Raw genomic sequence first — 24,201 nt, forward strand, 5'->3', positions numbered from 1 at the left:
GTTCCGAAGAAGGGTCACTGACCCGAAACGTTAACTCTGCTTCTCTTTCCACAGATGCTGCCAGACCTGCTGAGTGAATCCAGCATTTCTTGTTTTTGTTGTAGCAGGTAGCTTGCTTGACTTATTGATCAGGGAGCTGTGTGTGCCATAGGAAACAGTGTGATAAATATATACAGTTGTGAAAGGTGTTGAATTTTCCAAGATGCTGTATGCATTTGTCAAAGGGTCACAAAAGGAGGCTTTCATTTGTCATACTCGAAGCAGCCTGAGTAGTATAAGCAATAGTAACAGTCGGTCTTGGACCCCAGAACAAAAAAACTTCCTGCAAACTAACATTGGTTTAACTATAATGTGGATCAAAATCCAGCATAGGCTCAGTGAGGAATTGAGACACATTGACAGACCAGGAAGGTTCTACAATCTTGGTTGAGTTGGTGGATATGAGGTAAGGCGGCACGGGTGGTGAAACAACTGGCTTCATTGCCCCCCACCCACCAGTTAGGGCTAAAGGAGAAAAACAGCCAGAGAACCCGGCTAGAATTGAACATCTGCAAACGTTAGTTGAGGGCAGGATTAGGCTCAGCCCAGATGCTCCTCAACAAATAGCCTGTTTTCTCACTATTTATGCTCACACATGAAGCATGCCACCTTGAGTGATTTGCTGAAGGGCTGGAGGACCATGAACAGAAAAGTGAAATATAATCTATTCACTCCTAATTGTGAAACTACTAATGTTTATGTCAGCAATATACTTGGAAAATCTCAAGATTTTGACAGTTTCAGGTCACAAACCAACCATGCATCTTCACAGTTCCCAATAATTTAAGATTTTCAAATTAGTTCAAGCTTCTGGAATCTGAAACTGGTGCATTCAAGAAAATGTTTTACAAAGCAGAGTTCAAAACAAGTTGGTCGCTGCTGGTTGAATAATTTAGGTTTATAAGCTTCTCTCTTGAAATTAATTTTAATATGTGTATTTCAAAATAAGTACTTTTTTAACACATCATTAATTGCTTGCAATTTCCTGTTACAATTCTCAATTTCAGAAAAACAAGTAATGAGGGAGGCCATTCAACCCATCCACTTATCCATAAATACCTATGGTTTTAATCATCTCATGAAGGATTCCAGATTATTTTGCTTTCCCTATCCGACTCAAAAGGTGAGTCGGTTATTGATTATACTTTGCAGAAAACAACCTATTATGAAATCAAGCATAAAACATCTATATTCTTCCTACATGAACTATACATATTAGAATGCATAAAAGGATTTTTGTCACAGCTAGGCTAGTTTATGGTAAAACTTAATACCTTCAACTCCTGATTTTGGTTTTCGTCTTTGGCCCTTTGCTGATGAGGGTCTGGGTATCCTCACAGGGCTCTCAGCCTTCAAAATAAAAAGCATCTATAAATTCACAAACACTGCAGAAATTCCGCATCATAATTACAAGTAGGTCACTGCCAATTATTTAAAGAGTCTAATTCTAGACATTTATGATACATCATAGCCAGTGAAAAACGATTCATAGTGACACATTTGAATTGACAATATAACTACTATGAAGGTTACAGTCAGCCTTGTGACTGGAGATATTAATCATTCCACAATGATTAAGATATACTGGGGACTAAATCAAGCTCTGTAGTGCCTTTTTTTTTTTAAGGTGCTGCGCAGCAAACTAACACTCAAAAATGCAGTCCGAAATGCACGCTTCCCAAAGAAAGTGCGCAGGATGCCATTCGTAAAGATGCTTGCACCTAACAATAAAAACTTGTATTTATATAGCGTCTTTCCTAGTAAAACATTGCAAGGTGCTTCACAGAGGCATTATAAAGAACAAAATATGACACCAAGCCACATAAGGAGATAAATTTGCCAGATGACCGAAACCCTGGTCAAAGAGGTAGGTTTCAAGGAGCTCTTAAAAGGAGGAGAGAGCAAGAGAGTGATGGAGAACGAGGGAATCCAGAGTTTAGGGTCGAGGTAGCTGAAGGCCTGGTCACCAATGGAAGAGTAATAAAAAAATCAGGAATGTTCAAGAAGCCAGAATTAGAGAACTACAGATATGACAGAGGGCTCTAGCTCTGTAGGACATTTCAGTGAAAGGGAAGAGCAAGATCATAAAGGGATCCAAAAACAAAAATGAGAATTTTAAAACTGAGGAGTTGCTTAACTGGAGCCAGTATAGGCTAGCCAGCACAGAGGTTATGGGTGAACAGGATTTGGTGCAAGTTGGGATACAGGTAGCAGAGTTTTGAATGACTTCAAGTTTACGGAAGATAGAACATGGGAGGCCAGCCAAGAATGTGTTTCAATAGTCAAGTCTAGACAAAGGCATTGATGAGGGTTTCAGCAGCAGACAAGCTGAAACAGAATGGAGTCAGGTGATGTTAGAGGTGGAAATAGGTGGTCTTCGTGATGGTGCAGCTATATGTTTGGAAGCTCATCTCAGGGTCAAATATGACACCAAGGGCACCAACAGTCTGGTTCAACCTCAAACAGTTGCCAGGGAGAGGGATGAAGTTGGTGGCTAGGGAGCGCAGTTTGTAGTGGGGACTGAAGACAATGGCTTCGGTCTTCCCAATGTGTAATTGGGAGAAAAATTCTGCTCATCCAGTATCGGATGTCAGACAGCAGTCTAACAATTTAGAGGCAGTGCAGAGGTTGAGAGAGGTGGTTGTCAGGTAGAGCTGAATGTCATCAGCATACATATTATTATGAATGCTGGACTTTGTAGCACGATGATGTTTTAAAAACTGAGATTTTTAAATGTAGGGTAAAAAGGATTCGGAAGAGATATGTGACCTCACACCAACTCTGCCTAGAGACTAGACAGGGATCTTGGTTACCATGACTGTTAGAGAAACTTTCAAGCCCGTTTGTGAAGAAGACACTGAGACTAGGATGCTTTGGTCGGGACTGTTTATTGCTTGCCACAGAGCTTACCTCTCCAGTCCTAACAACACCCAGCCAGTACTGGTTGGCTCTTTATATACATTTGAGTACAATTAACTAATTAACACCCAACACCTGTTCACCCTATCACCTTCAACTACCAGGAATTTAACATCCATTAACAGAGCTTGTTGGACACCAACAGATTCCCCTCTTAAAATTAAATACATATATATAAAATGAAAAAGACAAAATCATGATACATTTTTCATTATCTTATTATAGCATCAACCTTCAACAGCACCAGCCATTAACATACCATATAATCCCTTTTTTTTTTAAACAAAAAGACTTGTTTAAAGAAGTACAAAGCAATCTTAATATTAAAGATTTTTCATGTTTTCTTAATTCATCATAACACAAGATGGCCTTCTTTGAGGATATCCAACAATTTCTTTGAACAAGCACCTCTCTTCGTAAAACAATCTGACAACTGATGACTTGCGTTAACCCATTTTATTTTGGAAATTTCTTTTCTTTACAACATTTCTTCTATACTCGCGAGATCAATCCTCAACCTCTTTTCCGTGACTTTTTATCTAACAGACATTGTCCCAGAGACAATGGTTATCTATATAGCATTCTATAGGAAAAATTTTCTCTGAATGCCCGTTATACAAGAGTTCCTTTAAAATACTCGATAAATACATACCCATATCTATCGCTTCTATCAGTGCAAGTGTCTCAGCAGCTAAGATGCTTTTAACTATCTTCTTTATTTTCTTCAATTCCCACGCTAGTGGACAATATTTATCATTTCTTCCCACCAAATATATAGTGAACCCTGCTGCACTCGAATAACTATCGGGAAGAATAGCTTGTGAGGCGTCACTAAAAATTACTAATTTCATTTCTTCTGGGTCATCCAATGCTGGAAACTGGAGTGTACATTTGTCTAAACTCAATTTCTTCAATGTCTTATTGGCTTTCAGCACTTCCCCAATAGTAGCATGTTTTAGCATGGCACTCAATTCTAATACATCATAGCAAGTGTCCGGCCTACTTTGTGTGCACAACCAGTTTAATTGCCCGATTAAGCTCCATAACTGGTCTGCTTCTTTCTTGGTTGGAGTCTTTCTTTTGTGAGGATCTGGCCCGATTTATTGGCATCATATTAACATTCTCTAGTTAAGACTGTTGATTTAGGGTTACCCACACCTTCGCCTGCCTAACATTCAACCCTATATATTTAAAAGCTCCAGAAGCCCAACTTCCAATTTTAAATTCCTGTAGTACTTTATTTACCACAAATTTCTGAAATGCCGCAGATCCTCCCAACAGAAAATGCGTGCATCAAGAAAATGCCTACTAGTTTTTCTTCATAGTACCAATAAAACATTGTCGGATCTGCTTTTAGCTGAATACAACCAGCTTTTAGTAGGGTGGACCTAACTGCAAAATACCACACCCTGGATGCATCATTTAGCCCATAAACACACTTGTTTAGCATCCATAATTTCCCCTTGACATCTCAAAGCTACCAAAGGAAGCTTTAAAAATTTCTCCCCTTGCAAAAATGCGCTTTCATGTCAATGGACTTACATTCCCATGAGTGTGTCGCTAAAAGGGCTAGGAAAATCCTCAAACTTGCTTTTGCTGCTATTGGGCAGCCTACTCTAACTTCTTGGTCACCTAGTTGTTCCTCAAATCCCCGAGCTACAAGTCTGACCTTAATTTTATACATACCATCGGGAAGTACTTACTTTCTCTGTACAGATCCATCTATGGGACAATGCTGGTTGTCCTCTATCTGGCACCTCCGTGTATATGCCAAACTCTCTCCAACTATCAAGCTCTTTTTGTTTTGCATTCTATTATCACTAGAGCTTCTCTATCGTAAGAGTTCCTACTTCTTGTGGCGCTCCTCACCTGCTCTCTGGTTCTTGCGCTTGCGAAACCAAGTCCCCTACAAGATTTTCTATACCTTTCTGGATGACTACTACTCCACCTGCCCCTCCTATGACCAGACTTCCTTTCACAAGTTTATAACCTTTTCCTTGGACTATGATTATCTGCAGGCCCACTATCTGAACTTACACTGCATTTTCTGGCCTTCCACATTTTCACCTCCTTCGGCCAATCTATACATCTGATATCCTGTCCCTTATCTTGCACATTCAACCCAATGTTTGTATTTCCCTGTGGCCTTTTCAGTCCTTCCTATAATGGTGGCCTCCCTCCATTCACCATCCCCTTCCGGCATATATGTCACTCTAGTCCCAACATTCGGTTGTTGACCTTTGGGATAAGTGGCCTTATCTTGATCTTCACTATCATTTGGTCCATGCTCAGTTAGACCATTATCTGCCACAATCTGTTGCTGGTAAAGGACCAACATATGTGCATGCGAAGTACATGGTGCATCATTGGTGTCCATTTGTTCAGATTCTGTCAATATATAATCAGTGCCAATAAGCTATGAGGAATGTCTCCTAATGGTTTGGTTGCCAGAGTAGTTAAGGAAGTGGCCCTAGAAATAGTGGATGCATTGGTGGTCATCTTCCAAGATTCTACAGACTCTGGAACAGTTCCTACAGATTGGAGGGTAGCTAGCATGACCCCACTATTGAACAAGGGAGATAGAGAGAAAGCAGGAAATTATAGACCAGTCAGCAGGACATCGGTAGTGGGGAAAATTCTAGAGTCCATTATCAAAGATTTTATAGCAGAACACTTGGAGAACAGTGTAGAATTGGACAGAGTCAGCATGGATTTACAAAAGGGAAATCATGTTTGACAAATCTACTAGAATTCTTTGAGAATGTAATTAGTAGAGTTGATGAGAGTCAGCCAGTGGATGTGGTTTATTTGGACTTTCAGAAGGCTTTCGACAAAGTCCCACATAAGAGATTAGCATGTGAAATTAAAGAGCATGGAATTGGGGGTAGTGTATTGCGATGGATAGAAAATTAATTGGCAGACAGGAAACAGTAGAGATAAATGGGTCTTTTTCCGAATGGCAGGCAGTGACTAGGGGGGTACCGCAGGTTCGGTGCTAGGACCCCAGCTATTCACAATATACATCAATGATTTAGATGAGGGAACTAAATGTAATATCTCCAAATTTGCAGATGACACAAAACTGGGTGGGAGGGTGAGCTGTGAGGAGGATGCAGAGAGGCTTCCGGGTGATTTGGACAAGTTGAGTGAGTGGGCTATTGCATGGCAGATGCAGTATAATATGGATAAATGTGAGGTTATCCACTTTGGTAGCAAAAACAGGAAGGCAGATTATTACCTGAACAGCTATAAACTGAGAGAGGGGAATATGCAGCGAGACCTGGGTGTTCTTGTACACCAGTCGCTGAAGGTAAGCGTGCAGGTGCAACAGGCGGTAAAAAAGGCAAATGGTATGTTGGCCTTCATAGCGAGAGGATTTGAGTACAGAAGGAGGGATGTCTTGCTGCAATTATGCAGGGCCTTGGTGAGGCCACACCTGGAATATCGTGGGCAGTTTTGGTCTCCTTATTTGAGGAAGGATGTTCTTGCTATAGAAGGAGTGCAGCGAAGGTTTACCAGACTGATTCCTGGGATGGCGGGACTGACGTATGAGGAGAGATTGAGTCGGTTAGGATTATATTCGCTGGAGTTCAGAAGAGTGAGGGGGGATCTCATAGAAACCTATAAAATTCTGACAGGGTAGATGCAGGAAGGATGTTCCCGATGGTGGGGGAGTCCAGAACCAGGGGTCATAGTCTAAGGATACGGGGTAAACCTTTTAGGACTGGGATGAGGAGAAATTTCTTCACCCAGAGAGTACTGAGCCTGTGGAACTCGCTACCACAGAAAGCAGTTGAGGCCAAAACATTGAATGTTTTCAAAAAGGAGTTAGATATAGCTTTTGGGTCTAAAGGGATCAAAGAGTATAGGGCGAAAGCCAGAACAGGCTACTGAGTTGATCAGCCATGATCATAATGAATAGCAGAGTGAGCTTGAAGGGCCAAATGGCCTACTCCTGCTCCTATTTTCTATGTTTCTAAGTTGCTTCCAGATATGGGTGGCCTGGTAGGCCTTATTCTGGGAATTGAGCATGATTTAGGAGAATGAAGTGAGGCCACGAGTAGGACAAGCTTCTAAAAGAAGGGGAAGAAGGGTTCTCAACTGGAGGCCATATCTTCCTAAGATCTTTAGGGAGTAATTCTCTTACGACTTGAAACAGCTTTGCTTCACAAAAGAGGCAGTGACTGAAATCTGCTCAAAGCAGGGCAAGGACAGCATTGCCTGAAGCTGTCAAGGTGACCATGGCTCTTAACCTTTGTGTGTCTGGCTCCTTCCAGACTGCTGCTGAAGATATATGGAGCAGTTTGTTGCATAAGGAACATCACTGAAGCTCTCTATACACAGAAAGACAGCTTCATCTCATTCCATCTAGTCAGTGACAACCAGGCGGCATGAGTACAAGGCTTTACAAGGATTGCAGGGTGCCCCATGGTTCAGAGTGCCATTGACTGCACGCCTTGCATACGGTTCGTGTAAACTCTGGCATTTTGATGAACCAGTAGGGATTCCACTCCCTCAATCACAGACAGGTGAATGCCCGTTATCCTGGCAGCAGTCACAATTCCTTCATTCTGTGGCAGTCCATGTGTAGGTTACCCACCACAACTAAAGGTTGGCTACTAGATGACAAGGATTATCCACTCATGACATGGCTCATAACTGTAGTCCGGAACCCATACACTCATGCACACAGCATACGAGAACCATGCAATGAACATTATACAGCACACCATCCGCGCCTTCAAGCATCACTTCAGCTGCCTGGAGGAGCCCTGCAATACTCAGCTGAGTGGGTATCAGGGTTTGTGGTGGTATGCTGCATGTTGCACAACCTTGCAATACCCCTTGCTACCAACTATCCAGCAATAGGCTGTGGAGCAGGAGCATGAGGAAGAGGACAAGGACAAGGAAGTGCAACAGGAAGTGGAGCAAGACCAAGTGGAAAAGGAGTCTACAACATAAACAACCCCTTTCTGCCTGGGATTTACATGATCAAATAATTCATGAGTCATACCAGTACCAACTACACCTCTCCATTCACCAACAGTCCCACACTCCTTACCTTTCCTGTATCATTGACCATCACATTGTCCTCAAAACAAAAACCACTAGAAAATGCACATTCCAATCCAAATGTATAAATTCAATCATTACAGAATGTGTGCAAAGATGAACTAACTACCCTTGTGTATTCCCTTAATGCCCGTCTTCCACGTGACTTTGCCTATCCTAGTAGCTTCCTCTGTGGCTGCACCATAGCTGGTGGAAGGCTGCTGACCTTCAATTATCAAGCCAGGCCTTGGAGGGTGACCTGGGGCAGCTCTGGCCCAGAAGGACCAGATTCATACTGCACTGTTTCAGGGTAAGCTACAGCAGTCTGTGCTGCCTGGCAGACAGGCAAGGACACTGGGGGAGAAGGAATGCTGCCAACCTGAGGAAGAACAGCAAGTTCATGCTCCACGGAGCCACTACCACTCTCCAGGGAGGCACCTCCACAATCCTACTGATCTGTTGGAAAACACACTGATGGACAGCAGTGATGCACTGGAAGCCCCCTTTGAACATGGTATTGGAGCCATGGTGGCAATCTGTAAAAACACAGATTTACACCAGCAGCCAGAAGAAAAAAAATCAACTAACCTTGTAGTAGTTCCAAATCCCTTTAAGTAGATGTTGTGGAGTTTCCTCCATTCTGTTCAGTTGTACGAGGTTAGGGCAGGGCGTTGGCATTTGAAAATGGCAACACTGGAGTCAAATCTGCGTTGCACACTGAGGCAATAACCTGCTCGATTGCTGCAGTGGAAGCAGCCCTTCAGACCTATGATGAAAGCTGTTTGCACTACAGTGGAAGCTGCCTGTGCTACAATGAAAGCTGTGACATCAGCCATCAGACACTGGATCACGGTGGACTACGTAGGCGTGCTGCTAGAGGTGACCACCCCGTCCCATGTTGGAAAGGACAGGCTCTAAGCTCTGTGCAAAGCTTTGTATCAAGTTGGTGCTGGACTCCTCCATGCTCCAACACTGAGCACAGGCTTTCTGACAGGTTTTCCAATGCAGTCAGCATTTTGGTTATGTAGATGCATCAACCTTCTACTCTAACTTGGCACATCAAAGTCCTCATCTGACTCCTCTGCAGCAGAATAATTGTGTGATTTCACCCTCCGACAGACTGGCACCTGCGTTATCCTTTCTACCCCGTCCTGTGCACTTGTGCCTGGTGCGGCACCACATGTAGATTCTTCCTCTATCCTAGCCTCTAAAATATGTGCAATGTCAGGCTCTGAGCTGGTGAGTGCGTGTGTAAGATCAAGTCATGTTGTGCCTTCACCTCCATTGTCTATTTCCGCTTCCTCCTCTGACTGGGATTTTCAAATTCTGGGGTTCATGAAAAAGGGACAAGCGTTCAGTTGTAGTGAGTGGAGAAGAGAAAGTACAAGTGCATGCTTCTGCAACTTGTGAGTCAGAAGAAATTGTCGGGTGAGGGGAAAATGGTGGAGGGTGTGTAAGAGTAGTAATGGAAGGAGGATTAGGTATGCAGATACCCCCATCAAAGATACCTCCAGCCTCTCCAGTGGTCACTATCTCAGTGATTTGCCCTCCCATGATAACCAGTATTGTCTCCTCCATGTGGTTAAAGCATGCAGGTACACTTGTCCTCCTTCAGTTTTTTTCTGCTGCCTACTGTTATGCGCCACCTTCTCCTCCAAAAAAAATTAAGTACGTCAGTGAGTGTCATGCAATATGTTTAGATGATGTGGTTGTCATGGTTGAATAGTTGTCAATGTGTGTGCGCTGAGTGTTGTGGGTGTGAGTCTTGCAACAGTGCTAAGTGTGTGAGGGTGAGGTAAAGCATATGAATGAAGGATTTAGTACTGATTGATAAATAGGTGGCTGATGGGGGTGTAGTAAATTGAGCAGTGAATGAGGCTAGTGGTGTAGTTGGTAGAATATGCCATTTGAAAATCAACTCATTCATCTTGACAACTCTTATCAGATTGGTAAACTTCTTCCTGCACTGCATCCATGTTGCTAAACCTAGACTCCTAGTACTGACCTCTGCCGCTACTTCTTCCCCCACCTAAGTATTAGTCTGGAGGGCCTCCCACCCCCACTGTGGATATAGGATGTCTTGCCTTCTTTCCGCAAGTTCAGCTATTGTTCAAAGTATGAGAGCACAGACTGAGTTTTCAAATGATTCCCACCACTTCTTGCAGCCACAACTCAGCTCCCCTTTAAGAGGTGCCGGCTGCCTTTAAGTAGCACTAGCCAATTGGGATATTGGGTCCCTTGCTGATGCATGTAACCAATGAACAACGTGGTGAGCAATGGCTGCAGTGAGATAGCCAAAGTTCTAATTTTTGCATTCCGTACACATTGAGCTGGCAAACTACAGGAGAAATCATTTAAAACAGCAGGCAGCACAAAGATATCACACAATATACAGGTGCGAGTTAATCACATACTGCAACCCCCCACACCCGTTTCTGGGGTGGCTAGTTAATTTAAACCCCATTACTTTCATATCACTGGGGGGCATTTTCCTTCAGTAAAATTATTGGGAAATAAATTATGCATCATTTGTGCTGGAAGTTATTTCACTAAACAATTAGTTTACAAATAGAAATTTAGTAACTCAGATGGGGGTTTAGTGTTTTATCTCAAATAGAAATCAGTGTTAAAATTATGGAGCTGCCCATTATTCAAGCTTCCTGTCTCAATCTGCAGAAGCTTTTCCTCTGTATATTTCACTACTTGTTCCCCCCAACTTTCCCCACCTCTGATCAGTACGCACTTACAGAAAAAGCTGATTGTCAAACTCCTCTGTCTACTTAAGTTACACCTCTTGCTGACCGGTTATAGGCTAGAATAGGATGTGGTCCACTATGCAAGATCACCCTATGGGATAAGGAATGGAGCATATTATCTGATAAAACATGGGTTTTTGAGAATTAAAATTAAGCTTTCTGGAATTATTTGAAACTTTTTTTTTTAAAAAGGCGGTCTTACTTATAAAATTAACTCACAAAATAAACATCTACAGGAAATGTGTAAACAGTGCACTACCTTTGCTCCAGGAATCTCAACTACTTTATCCTGTTTGCAGTAATTAAAATGAAAATTATTAGTGACTGAACAGAAAAACTACAAAATTATTTTACAAATTGCAATAGTACAAACATTAAAGTTAAGTCTATATTAATTATTCAAGATTCGCAAGGTTTTTTTTAATATAAAGTGCACACTGAAGGGAAATTTCGATGAATTAATATACAGCACTATACCATCATGAAAAGCAGGGAGATAATTGAAACCCAAAATCACATTAATTTGATTTTAGAAATAAAAGCCAACAATTTCTTTATTGCACAGCATTCCATCAAAATAATTCTCCACGTTAAAAATCCCTGCAAGCAACAACCGCCAGCAACTAATCTTTAAAAAATGTGTTCAATTGCATATTGTGGGTGTGAACACTCCAATGCTATATGCCCTTAGCATCTAACATGAAAAAGGACAGGCAAAGACCAGCTGATCTATCAAGCCTGTCCCATTCCACTTGGTGCAATTTGCAGGAACCATTAAGCCCTTCCCACCCTGCAACCCGCCCCCCCCCCCCCCCCTCTCCCCTCTGCAGCCACACAATCGCCTGGGACAGGTAGCAAAAAGGAAAAAAAAAAACCAGGCAATTTCAGAAAAAGTAACTCCTGGAAATTTCTCTATGACCCCGGAAAGCAATCAAGCAAGCTGCAGGAGACCACAGTAGTTGGTAAAATTGTCGCTGTCAGTCTTGCCATCTTTTAAAACTCTAGATGTATTTTGTGTGCAGAAACTTGTCCAGCTCCATTTTGAATGGTGTACAATACTCATATCCTTTGTTGTGCTATGGAACCAATGCCACTAGTTTCCTCATGCAGGCACTAAAACTACATTATAGAACTGCCGATACTGACCCAACCCTCCAAAGGTTTTATTCTGCTCATCAACCAATAGCACTAGCTGAGGTGAAATGGGCCAAATGGCTTCCTCTAAATTACCATTTCTACGACTTTACAGCTGCACCTGACAACAACCATGGCATTTTCAAAGAGTATCTTGCTTCCTTTCAGGTGTCAGCGGTGGTTCAGTGGGCAGCACACACCTCTTATTCAGAATGTTGTGGGTTCAAGCCCACTGAAGAGATTTGAGCACATAATTTCAGTTGGCACTCTAGTGCAGTACTGAGGGAGTACTACACTATTGAAGGTGCAATCTTTCGGATGAGTCTTGAAACCGATACCTCATCAGGTGGACATAAAAGATTTCAGGACACTCTTTGAAGAGCAGGAGAATTCTCCCCAATGTCCTGGACAAAGCCGGTACATTCACTTCAGTACCTGTGTACAAGCCCACATCTTCCCTTCCCTCACCCCAACTGTATAATTTGACACTCCATTCACACTTCATCAAAACTGATGCCTGGCCTTGAATGGAATAGCTAATCATAACAAGAGTGTCAAGTTTACTTGACAAAGATTGAGCTATTCCACTCAGATTTACAAATAAAGCTGAAAATGGTCCTGATTTGTTCACAAATATATTCATGACAACATAATTCATGACATGTAAACTGTCTTTTTCTCTCTACTTACAAAAATTATCTGCTAATTTCATGTGTGACCCTTGACAGCAAGTGTCGAGTCTAATCCTGTACTCATCTAATGCCCAAGAAAGCACATGAAAGGATCTCTTGATAATGATCTGAATCCCTGCCTTATGCTGACTGACTATTCCACACTCCCATCTACCCAGATAACCTTTGATTCTCTTGCCTAACAAGAATCGATCTACTCCTGCCTTAAAATTATTCACTGACCCTGCCTCCACCATCTACAGAGGCAGAAAGTTCTAAAGTCGCACAACCCTCAGAAAAAAAATTTCCTCATTTCTGTCCTAAAAGGGTGACCCCTAATTTTAAAACACTGCTCCCTAGTTCTGGACTCCCCACAAGAGGGGAAACATCCTTTCCACAACCACCTCGTCAAGGCCATTCAGGATCTTATATACTTCAATCAAGTCTCCCCTCACTCTTCTAAACTCGAGTGAAAACAAGCCCAGTCTGTCCAACATTTCCTCAAGGCAACCCGCTCATTCCAGGTATCAATCTAGTAAACCTCCTCTGAACCGCCTCCAACACATTCACATCCTTCCTTAAATAAGGAGACCAAAACTGCACAAGTATTCGAGATGTGGTCTCACCAATGCCCTGTATAACTGAAACATAGCATCCTTACTTTTATTTTCAATTCCTCTTGTAACACCTAGATCTCTCTGCACCTCAGAGTTCTGCAGTCCTTCTCTGCTTAAGTAATACTCTTTTTCTTTATTCTTCCTGCCAAAGTGAAGTTATGTTTGCTCTGGTGTTGTAACAAACCAATGCAGCTTTGCTGCACTTTTGTACATGGAATTTGGAATACACTGGTACCATTTTTATCCCAAACAGCCAGCGAAACGAGATAACAAGAACAAATCCACATAAAAACGTTAACAAAAATATACCCGTTCTTTGCAAAGAAAAATGTACGCCTATGGATGGAATTTCATATTATAAACATGATTAATCAGATTACTTTGACTGGTTTAACTTGCTGATAGAATATTTTTTGCAAACACCATAAGATTTGTTTACAGGTAGAGTTCAGATTGAGTGTTGCACTTAGTTTATAAACTTTATATTTCTCTACAATAAATAGTTTGCAGGCACACAATGAATATTCTCCTGGGTTAAATGCGCACTGCATACCTCCTGGTCTGCATCAATTTTGCTGTCTTTCTTCATCACCTCTAGATGCTGTTTAGGTGGTTTTTCCTCAGCTGCAACTTTAGGCTACAGAAATAAAAAGCAGCATTAAAACAAGTTAGAATAATATATATTTTAAATATTTCTAAATAAAAACAAGTATCACTTGTATTACACAAGTGATTAAGTCTCAAATTCTGCACAATGTACAGTCACAAACTCATTTCTGGTGAACAAAGTCCTTCAGTTCATTTGCTCTCATCCTTCTAGGGTACATATGTCTAACCTAACACCTTCCCATTAAAGCATCTTGCAGTTTCTTAAATGAATCCAGTATCTTATCCTCAACCAACTTTCTTGGCAATGTGTTCCAGCTATCTTGTTAACTTGCGTTTGAAGAAATACTTCGTAATTTCTGCCCGAAATTTGCTCTCTATGAAAGTATTGATTCAGGTTCATCACTTACTATATCCCATTTTATGACTTTATGCGGCCTCTTGTGAGAGACTGCTTTAAGGCTGAAGAATCCCAGTTTATTAAGTTACTTTGCATAGCTCTTCTGACACTATGGGTTAGTCTCACTGCTGTCCACTATGCTAACTCCAAAGCCTGGATAGTCACTTACATTATGACGACCAGCAACGTACACAGTACTCCAGGTGCAGACTGCACACTTTCAGGATGAACTTCATTTTGAATTGACCTTATTTAATGAGATAACCAGGTATTCTTTCTGCTTTGTTTATTGCCATCTCTTATGATCATGGTGAGCAATGAATCAGCCAAAAATTCTAAGCCTCTTTGAACTTTCCTCTTGGTTAAGTTTTATCCCACCTAAGGAGTACATATACCTCCTATTTTCACTAATGCAGTAACTCACATTTGTCCATAATGAAATTAGTTTACCAACTGTGAACTTCAATTGCCACTGATCAGTCCAACAAATCCTTTCTAATTCTCTTTGTAAAACCTTGGGAGGCTTTTAAAGAGAGGTTGATTAGCGTGCAGGAGAGACATGTTCCTGTGAAAATGAGGGATAGAAATGGCAAGATTAGGGAACCATGGATGACAGGTGAAATTGTGAGACTAGCTAAGAGGAAAAAGGAAGCATACATAAGGTCTAGGCGGCTGATGAAAGACGAAGCTTTGAAAGAATATCGGGAATGTAGGACCAATCTGAAACGAGGAATTAAGAGGGCTGAAAGGGGTCATGAAATATCTTTAGCAAACAGGGTTAAGGAAAATCCCAAAGCCTTTTATTCATATATAAGGAGAAAGAGGGTAACTAGAGAAAGGATTGGCCCACTAAAGGACAAAGGAGGAATGTTATGCTTGGACTCAGAGAAAATGGGTGAGATTCTAAACGAGTACTTTGCATCGGTATTCACCGAGGAGAGGGACATGACGGATGTTGAGGTTAGGAACAGATGTTTGATTACTCTAGGTCAAGTCGGCATAAGGAGGGAGGAAGTGTTGGGTATTCTAAAGGGCATTAAGGTGGACAAGTCCCCAGGTCCGGATGGGATCTATCCCAGGTTACTGAGGGAAGCGAGAGAGGAAATAGCTGGGGCCTAAACAGATATCTTTGCAGCATCCTTAAACACGGGTGAGGTCCCGGAGGACTGGAGAATTGCTAATGTTGTCCCCTTGTTTAAGAAGGGTAGCAGGGATAATCCAGGTAATTATAGACCGGTGAGCCTGACGTCAGTGGTAGGGAAGCTGCTGGAGAAGATACTGAGGGATAGGATCTATTCCCATTTGGAAGAAAATGGGCTCATCAGTGATAGGCAACATGGTTTTGTGCAGGGAAGGTCATGTCTTACCAACTTAATAGAATTCTTTGAGGAAGTGACAAAGTTGATTGATGAGGGAAGGGCTGTCGATGTCATATACATGGACTTCAGTAAGGCGTTTGATAAGGTTCCCCATGGCAGGTTGATGGAGAAAGTGAAGGCGCTTGGGGTCCAAGGTGTACTAGCTAGATGGATAAAGAACTGGCTGGGCAACAGGAGACAGAGAGTAGCAGTAGAAGGGAGTTTCTCAAAATGGAGACGTGTGACCAGTGGTGTTCCACAGGGATCCGTGCTGGGACCACTGTTGTTTGTGATATACATTAATGATTTGGAGGAAAGTATAGGTGGACTGATTAGCAAGTTTGCAGACGACACTAAGATTGGTGGAGTGGCAGATAGTGAAGGGGACTGTCAGAGAATACAGCAGAATATAGATAGATTGGAGAGTTGGGCAGAGAAATGGCAGATGGAGTTCAATCAGGGCAAATGCGAGGTGATGCATTTTGGAAGATCCAATTCAAGAGTGAACTATACAGTAAATGGAAAAGTCCTGGGGAAAATTGATGTCCAGAGAGATTTGGGTGTTCAGGTCCACTGTTCCCTGAAGGTGGCAACGCAGGTAAACAGAGTGGTCAAGAAGGCATACGGCATGCTTTCCTTCATCGGACGGGGCATTGAGTACAAGAGTTGGCAGGTCATGTTACAGTTGTATAGGACTTTGGTTCGGCCACATTTGGAATACTGCGTACAGTTCTGGTCGCCACATTATCAAAAGGATGTGGATGCTTTGGAGAGCGTGCAGAGGAGGTTCACCAGGATGTTGCCTGGTATGGAGGGCGCTAGCTATGAAGAGAGGTTGAGTAGATTAGGATTATTTTCATTAGAAAGACGGAGGTTGAGGGGGGACCTGATTGAGGTGTACAAAATCATGAGAGGTATAGACAGGGTGGATAGCAAGAGGCTTTTTCCCAGAGTGGGGGTTTCAATTACTAGAGGACACGAGTTCAAAGTGAAAGGGAAAAAGTTTAGGGGGGATATGCGTGGAAAGTTCTTTACGCAGAGGGTGGTGGGCACCTGGAACGCATTGCCAGAGGAGGTGGTAGATGCGGGCACGATGGAGTCTTTTAAGATGTATCTAGACAGATACATGAATGGGCAGGAAGAAAAGAGATACAGAACCTTAGAAAATAGGCGACATGTTTAGAGAGAGGATCTGGATCGGCGCAGGCTTGGAGGGCCGAAGGGCCTGTTCCTGTGCTGTAATTATCTTTGTTCTTTGTTCTCTGACTGCATAGTCTGCTCTCATTTGGTGTCATCTTAGAAATCAACTACCTTTCATTGAATCTGAAGGGTATCTCGGATAACCTACATAAAGGTTTTTTGCCCAATACAACTTTTCTGGTCAGACACCAATGTTTACTTCCTTCCCTTTACCTAGCTACTAATCCATATTAATGCTTTTTCCTGAATACCCACCGACCATAGCTTCGAAAGGAGTTCAGCAGTTTATCAAAGACCATTTGAATCAATTGTATTACAAAAGTGATTAAATCTCAAATTCTGCACAGTGTACAGTCACAAACTCACTTCTGGTGAATAAAGTCCTTCAGTCCATTTGCTCTCATCCTTCTAGGGCACCTGTCGATGCTAACATCTTCCCCTACATCAGATGACTTCCCTATTAATTTGGGATGTCATTTCCTCCAAAATGCTTACTAGACTGGACAGGCAAGATCGATCTCTGATAAACCCATGTTGGTAGTCATTTAATAGTTGGTTGTTAAACTGATTTGCAAATTTAAATGCACTGTAATATAGTCATTTAAAGAAAAATTTAATATATTTACAATAATAGAATGGTTAAGAGTTTGACAACTGTATACGGTTTCTAGGTTAAACAGAGCAAGTTAAATCTGGTATTCAATTCTAGAAATAAGAGTATGAGTTACAAGATTATATACACTTGTCAGAAGTGGGCTTCAACAGAATCTTTTTTATATTCATTCATGGGATGTGGGTGGGCATTTACTACCCATCCCTAATGAATTGGCATAATTGGAAGTTAACTGGTTTCCAGAATGGCAAAAATCACATGGGTTTGTTTTGCACTTGGCTGCACGCATTCTTTTAACATCTGCAAAACATTTGCTCAACTTAATTGCCATATTTTGCACTGTACACGTTACCATATCCCACTAACTAAAATAAAGTCATGCAATTTATAATTACCCTTCTATCTGTTTTTTCCTGTTCTTTGGCTTTTTCCCTTTCCACTTCTTGATCTCTGGCTTGGTCTCTTGAATGCTCACGCTCTTTGTCTTTCTGTCTTTTTTCCCTCACTTTGTCTTTGTCTCTGTTTCTTTCCCTTTCTTTGCTTCGCTCTTTGTCCTTTTCCCCATCTCCTCTAAATTTATCCTTTTCTACTTTTTCTCCATCTCGAGTCTTGTCCTTTTCCACTTTTTCTCCATCCCCTCGATTCTTGTGGTTTTCCTGATCTCTTTCTTTTGCTCTTGCTCGGTCCCTCTCCAGTTCCTTTCCCTTTTCTCGTCTATCGCCATCTTTGTGTCGGTCTCTTTCTTTGTCCACTGGTTTCCCTTGTTCCTTTGACTGTTCCTTTTCTTTTCTGTCTCCACTAGTGTGCTTAATTCCATTCTCATTTCTTTCCTTAAGAGAAAAATTGGAAAAATACGGTTCATAAACACTGCAGTTGTTGAAACGTACTACACAGAAACTCAAAAAGGTTACAAGATGTGTAGCAACTGTACCAGTAAACAGGCTATTTTCGACTCAATTTTCAACTTACTGATTCAACATGCAAAGTTGCTTCAATGAAATCTTCTAATTTTCAATCAGAGTGCAAGAATGGTAGCTCGACATTCCTGGTGACAGGGCTTTCAGGTAAGATAGACAGGGGGATTAAAAAAGGGGAGTCCGCAATATTGGTTAATGAAACAATTATAGCTGTGGGAGAGGAGGAATGATATGGTGGAAGGATCAAATGAGGCCATATGGGTTGAACTGAAAAAACAAAAAAGGACAATTACACGAATGGGAGTGTGCTATAGACACCAGTCAAAGGAGATAGAAGTGCAGAAACAATAGGGTAGTAGGGGATTTCAACTACCCTAACATTAACTGGGATAGAATTACTGTGAAAGGCACAGAGGCAGCAGAATTCTTAAAATGCATTCAGAAGAACTTTTAGCCAGTATGTAGCAAGACCATCATGAACATAAGAACTAGGAGCAGGAGTAGGTAATTCAGCCCCTCGAGCCTGCTCCGCCATTCAATACGATCATGGCTGATCTCATCTCGGCCTCAACTCCACTTTCTTGCCTGTTCTCCATAACCCTTCAACCCATTACTAATTCAAAATCTGTCTCTCTCCTCCTTAAATTTACTCAATGTCCCGGCATCCACCGCACTCTGGGGTAGTGAATCCCACAGACTCACGACCCTTTGAGAGAAGTAATTTCTCCTCATCTCGGTTTTAAATCTGCTACCCCATATCCTAAAACTATAACCTCTCGTTATAGATTGCCCCACAAGAGGAAACATCCTCTCTATGTCTACTTTGTCAATCCCCTTAATCATTTTATATACCTCAATTAGATCTCCTCTCATTCTTCTTAACTCCAGAGAGAAAAGGCCTAAACTGCTCAATCTCTCTTCATAAAACAAACCCCTCATCTCTGTAATCAATCTCGTGAACCTCCTCTGAACTGCCTCCAATGCAAGTACATCCCCCCTTACTTGAGTAAGGGGACCAAAACTGTACGCAATACTCCAGGTGCAGTCTCACTAATTCCAAAATTCCTTGTACAGTTGCAGCAACACTTCCCTATTTATATACTCTATTCCTTTAGCAATAAATGACAAAATTCCATTTGCCTTCCTTATGACCTGCTGCACCTGCATACTAGTTTTCTGAGATTCATGCACGAGGACACCCAGATCCATCTGCACCAAAGCACTCTGAAGTTTCTCTCCATTTAGATAATAATTTGCCTTTCTATTCTTCGGACTAAAATGGATAACCTCACACTTAACCACGTTAAACGCCATCTGCCAAATTTTGGCCCATTCACCTAACCTATCCATATCCATTTGTAAATTTATTTCTTTATTGCAACTTACTATCCCACCTATTTTAGTGTCATCTGCAAATTTGGCTATAGTACATTCTATCCCTGCATCCAAGTCATTAATATAGATTGTAAATAGTTGGGCCCTGAGGACCGAACCCTGTGGCAGCCCACTAGTTAAATCTTGCCAACCAGAAAAGGACCCATTCATCCCGACTCTCTGTTTTCTGTTGGTCAACCAATCCTCTATCCAAGCTAATAAATTGCCCCTAACCCCATATGATCTTACCTCGTGTATTAACCTTTTGTGCGGCACCTTATCAAATGCCTTCTGGAAGTCCAGATATACTACATCGACAGGATCCCCATTATCCACTTTACTTGTTACATCTTCGAAGAACTCTAGCAAATTAGTCAAACACGAGTTACCCTTCATAAAACCATGCTGACTCTGATGGATTGCATTTTGACTTTCTAAATATCCTGTTATTACTTCCTTAATAATGGATTTTAACAATTTCCCAACGACAGATATTAAACTAACTGATCTACAGTTTCCTACTTTCTGCCTCCCTCCCTTTTTGAATAATATTAGCATTTTTCCAATCCACTGGGACCTTCCCCGCATCCAGGGAATTTTGGAATATTATCACCAATGGATCCACTATCTCCACTGCCACTTCCTTTAAGACCCTAGGATATAGGCCATCAGGCCCTGGGGACTTGTCTGCCTTCAATCTCAATAGTTTGCTCAGTACTTTTTCCCTAGTGATGATGATTGTTCCAAGTTCCTCCCTTTCTATAACCCCTACATTACCTGTTACTGTTGGTATGGTACTAGTGTCCTCCACCGTGAAAACTGAGGCAAAATACTGATTTAGTGTCTCCGCCATTTCTGTGTTCCCCACTGTTAACTCCCCATTCACATCTTCCAAGGGACCAACATTCACTTTAGCTACTCTCTTCCCTTTTATATACTTATAGAAGCTTTTGCTTTCTGTTTTTATATTTTGCACCAGTTTTTTTAATAATTTACCTTTGCTCTTTTTATTATTTTTTTACTAACCCTTTGTTGAACTTTAAAAGTTTCCCAATCTTCCAGCCTGCCGCTGGCCTTTGCAATATGGTATGCCTTAGTTTTTGTCTTTATGTTATCCTTAACTTCCTTGCTTAGCCATGTATGTTTTTCCGCACCCCCCCTTGCAATCTTTCTTAGTCTCTGGAATATACTTTAGTTGAGAGGAATCGAATATCTCCTTAAACATCTGCCACTTCTCATCAACTGTCCTACCTTTTAGTCTTCCTGCCCAGTCCACTAGGGCCAAATCTGCCCTCATGCCTATGTAATTACCTTTGTTTAACTCCAGAATGCTAGTGTGGGACTCCAGTTTCACACCCTCAAACTGAATTTGAAATTCTAGCATGCTACGATCACTCTTCCCTAGAGGATCCTTAACAATGAGATCATTAATTAAACCCACCTCATTACATTATACCAAATCTAGAATAGCCTGATCCCTGGTTGGTTCCACAACATATTGCTCCAAAATAAAAATACATTCTAATGCATTCAATGAGCTCTCCCTCAAGGCTACCCTTGCCAATTTGATTTATCCAGTTTATATGCATATTAAAATCACCCATGATTATTGCCGTACCTTTCTTACAAGCCCCCAGTATTTCCCGGTTTATACTGTGCGCCACTGCGGAACTACTTTTGGGGACCTATAGATTATTCCCACCAGGGACTTCTTTCTCTTGCTATTTCTTAGTTCTACCCAGACTGATTCTACGTCTTGATCTCCAGTGCCTATATCATTTCTCACTACAGCACTGATCTCTTCCTTTACTAACAAAGCTACACAACCTCCTTTTCCTTCCTGCCTTTCCTTCTGAAATATTGAGTACCCTTGGATATTCAATTCCCAAACCTGTTTCCCTGCAACTACATCTCAGTAATCACCACTAAATCATAACCATTCGTCTCTATTTGCACTGTTAACTCATTAATTTTATTCCAAATGCTTCGTGCAATCAGATACAAAGCCTTTAAGTTTGTTCTATTATCAAATTTCCCTACTCTTGTACGATTCCTTGGTGCAATATGACGTTCACACGTTCTGTCCCTACTTTTTATTTTCTGGTAACAATCAGCCTCATCACTAACCTGCACTCCTACCTTCTCCTTCAACTTTGACTTCCTAATTTTTCATGCAACTAAACCCTCCCCCGCACTATTTAGTTTCAAGCCTTAGTTATGTGGTTCACCAGGACTCTGGTCCCACCATGATTCAGGTGGAGCCCACCCCATCGTAACAGCTCCCTCCTTCCCCAGTACTGGTGCCAATGCCCCATGAATTCGAACCCATTTCTCCCACAATCTTTGAGCCACACATTTACCTCATTAATCTTACTGACCCTGTGCCAATTAGCTCATGGCTCAGGTAGTAATCCGGAGATTATTACCTTTTTTGGTTCTGCTTTTTAATTTAGCCCCTAGCTGCTCATGTTTCCTCATCAGAACCTCTATCCTTGTGCTACCTATATCGTTGGTACCCAAGTGGACCACGACAACTGGATCTTTCCCCTCCCACTCCAAGTTCCTCTGCAGCCCAGTTGAGATATCCTGAACCCTGGCACCAGGTAGGCGACACAGCCTTCGGGACTCTCGATCCTGGCAACAGAGAACAGTGTCTATACTATAACTATGCTATCCCCGATTACGACTACATTCCTCTTTTCTCCCCCCTCACTTGAATGACTCCCTGTACCACAGTGCTATGGTCAGTTCGCTCATCCTCCCTACAGTCCCTGCTCTCATCCACACAGGGGGCAAGAATCTCGAACCTATTGGACAAGGACAAGGGCGGAGGCTCCTGCAACACTACCCCCCTGGATCCCTCTACCTGCCTCACTCAGTCACACCCTCCTGTCCTTGACCACTGTCCGAATTCAAGGTAGTTAATCTAGAAGGTGTGTTGATCTCCTGAAACACTGCGTCCAGGTAACTCTCCCCCTCCCTGATGTGTCGCAGTGTCTGAAGCTCAGCCTCCAGCTCATCAACTCTGAGCTGGAGTTCCTCGAACAGCCAACACTTGCTACAGATGTGGTCACTAGGAACCACAATGGGGTCCACCAGCTCCCACATCATGCAAGTACAACTAATCACCAGGCCCTGCATCTCTATTTTATTTAATTAAATTTTAATTTGTTTTTTAAATTTCCGACTGGTCTTTAGTTTTTAATCTGTAAAATATTTCTCCTATTCACCTTTAATCTGAAATCAATTTAGAATAGGTAATTCAACTAGCAATTACTTACCAACCAATGAACTTACTGTTTTCCTGTGATGTCACTCTTAGTTTTTTTTCTCTCTTGTTTTAACTCCCTTAAAATACCCTCTCTCTCTCTTGTGGTCTCCGACTCGGTTCCTTTTGGCGTGCTTTTTAAAGCTCTGCTCCCACTGTCTTTTCTCCCTCTCTCTGCTCTGGAGAGGGAGCGGTTCTGGACTTAGCTATAGGGAATGATGCTAGGCAGGTGGAAGGGGTATCAGTTGGGGAACATTTTGGTGGAAGTGATCATAATTCAGTTAGATGTGGGGTAGTTATGGAAAAGGACAAAGATAGACCAGGAATAAAACTTCTCAACTGGGGAAAAGCTAATTTTATTAAAACTGAGATGTGATTTAGCTAAAGTGAACTGGAAACAGCTACTGAGAATAAATCAGTGCCAGATCAGTGCAAAGCATTCAAGGAAGAGATGGTCAGGATTCAGAGCAAATATGTTCCCTGAAAGAAAAAGGGTAGGATGAACAAATCCAGAGCCCACTGGATGTCAAGGGGCTTAAAGGAGAGGGCTCAAAACTGCAGAAAACTAAGAGTATAAAATGTGTAGGGGTGAAATTAAAAGGAAAATTAGGAAAGCAAAGAGAGGGCATGAAAATATGTTGGCAAGTAAAATAAAGGAAAACTCAAAAGTTTATCTTTATAAATACATTAAGAGCAAGAGGATAACGAAAGAAAGAGTAGGGTCTGTTAGGGATCAGAAGGGTAATTTGTGTGTGGAAGCAGAGGACGTTGATATGGTTCTTAATGAATACTTTGCATCTGTTTTCACAAAATAAAGCAATGATACAGACATTGCAAAAAGGGAAGAGGAGTGTAAAATATTAGATGAAATTAACAGAGAGGAAGTATTAAGGGGTTTAACAACTTTGAAAGTGGATAAATTCCCAGGCCCAGACAAAATGTATCCTAAGTTGTTAAGGGAAGCTCTGACCATCATTTTCCAATCCTCTCTGGCTACAGCTGTGGTGCCAGAGGATTGGAGGACAGCTAACGTCGTACCATTGTTTAAAACGGGTACAGAGTAATTACAGGCCAGCCAGCCAAACCTCGACGCTGGGAAAACTATTTGAAAAAATTTTTGAGACAGGATAAACCTTCATTTAGAAAGACATGGATTAATCAAAGACAGTCAGCACAAATTTGGTAAGGGAAGATAGCGTCTGACTAACATTGCATTTTTTTTTTGAGGAGGGTCGCATTTTATGTCGTCTATATGGTTTTAGCAAGGCTTTTGATTA

At 41.7% G+C, this 24,201-nt stretch overlaps 1 protein-coding gene across 4 annotated transcripts in view; it reads right to left on the reverse strand.

The window, feature by feature from the left end:
* Window positions 1–24,201, reverse strand: part of traf3ip1 (TNF receptor-associated factor 3 interacting protein 1) — a 199,055-nt gene that overhangs the window by 112,856 nt on the left and 61,998 nt on the right. For 2 of the 4 annotated variants that reach the window (XM_068035905.1, XM_068035904.1), the window contains exons 5-8: window positions 17,761–18,195; window positions 13,742–13,825; window positions 11,026–11,055; window positions 1,314–1,389 (exon numbers count right to left, since the gene is read on the reverse strand). In XM_068035905.1, coding sequence (XP_067892006.1) covers window positions 1,314–1,389; window positions 11,026–11,055; window positions 13,742–13,825; window positions 17,761–18,195 — 625 coding nt within the window. The remainder of the gene's footprint in view (window positions 1–1,313; window positions 1,390–11,025; window positions 11,056–13,741; window positions 13,826–17,760; window positions 18,196–24,201) is intronic. The other 2 variants (XM_068035907.1, XM_068035906.1) reach the window with 2 other exon arrangements.

Source organism: Heterodontus francisci, chromosome 7 (genome assembly GCF_036365525.1).
Source record: "Heterodontus francisci isolate sHetFra1 chromosome 7, sHetFra1.hap1, whole genome shotgun sequence".
Classification (NCBI taxonomy): Eukaryota; Metazoa; Chordata; class Chondrichthyes; order Heterodontiformes; family Heterodontidae; genus Heterodontus; species Heterodontus francisci.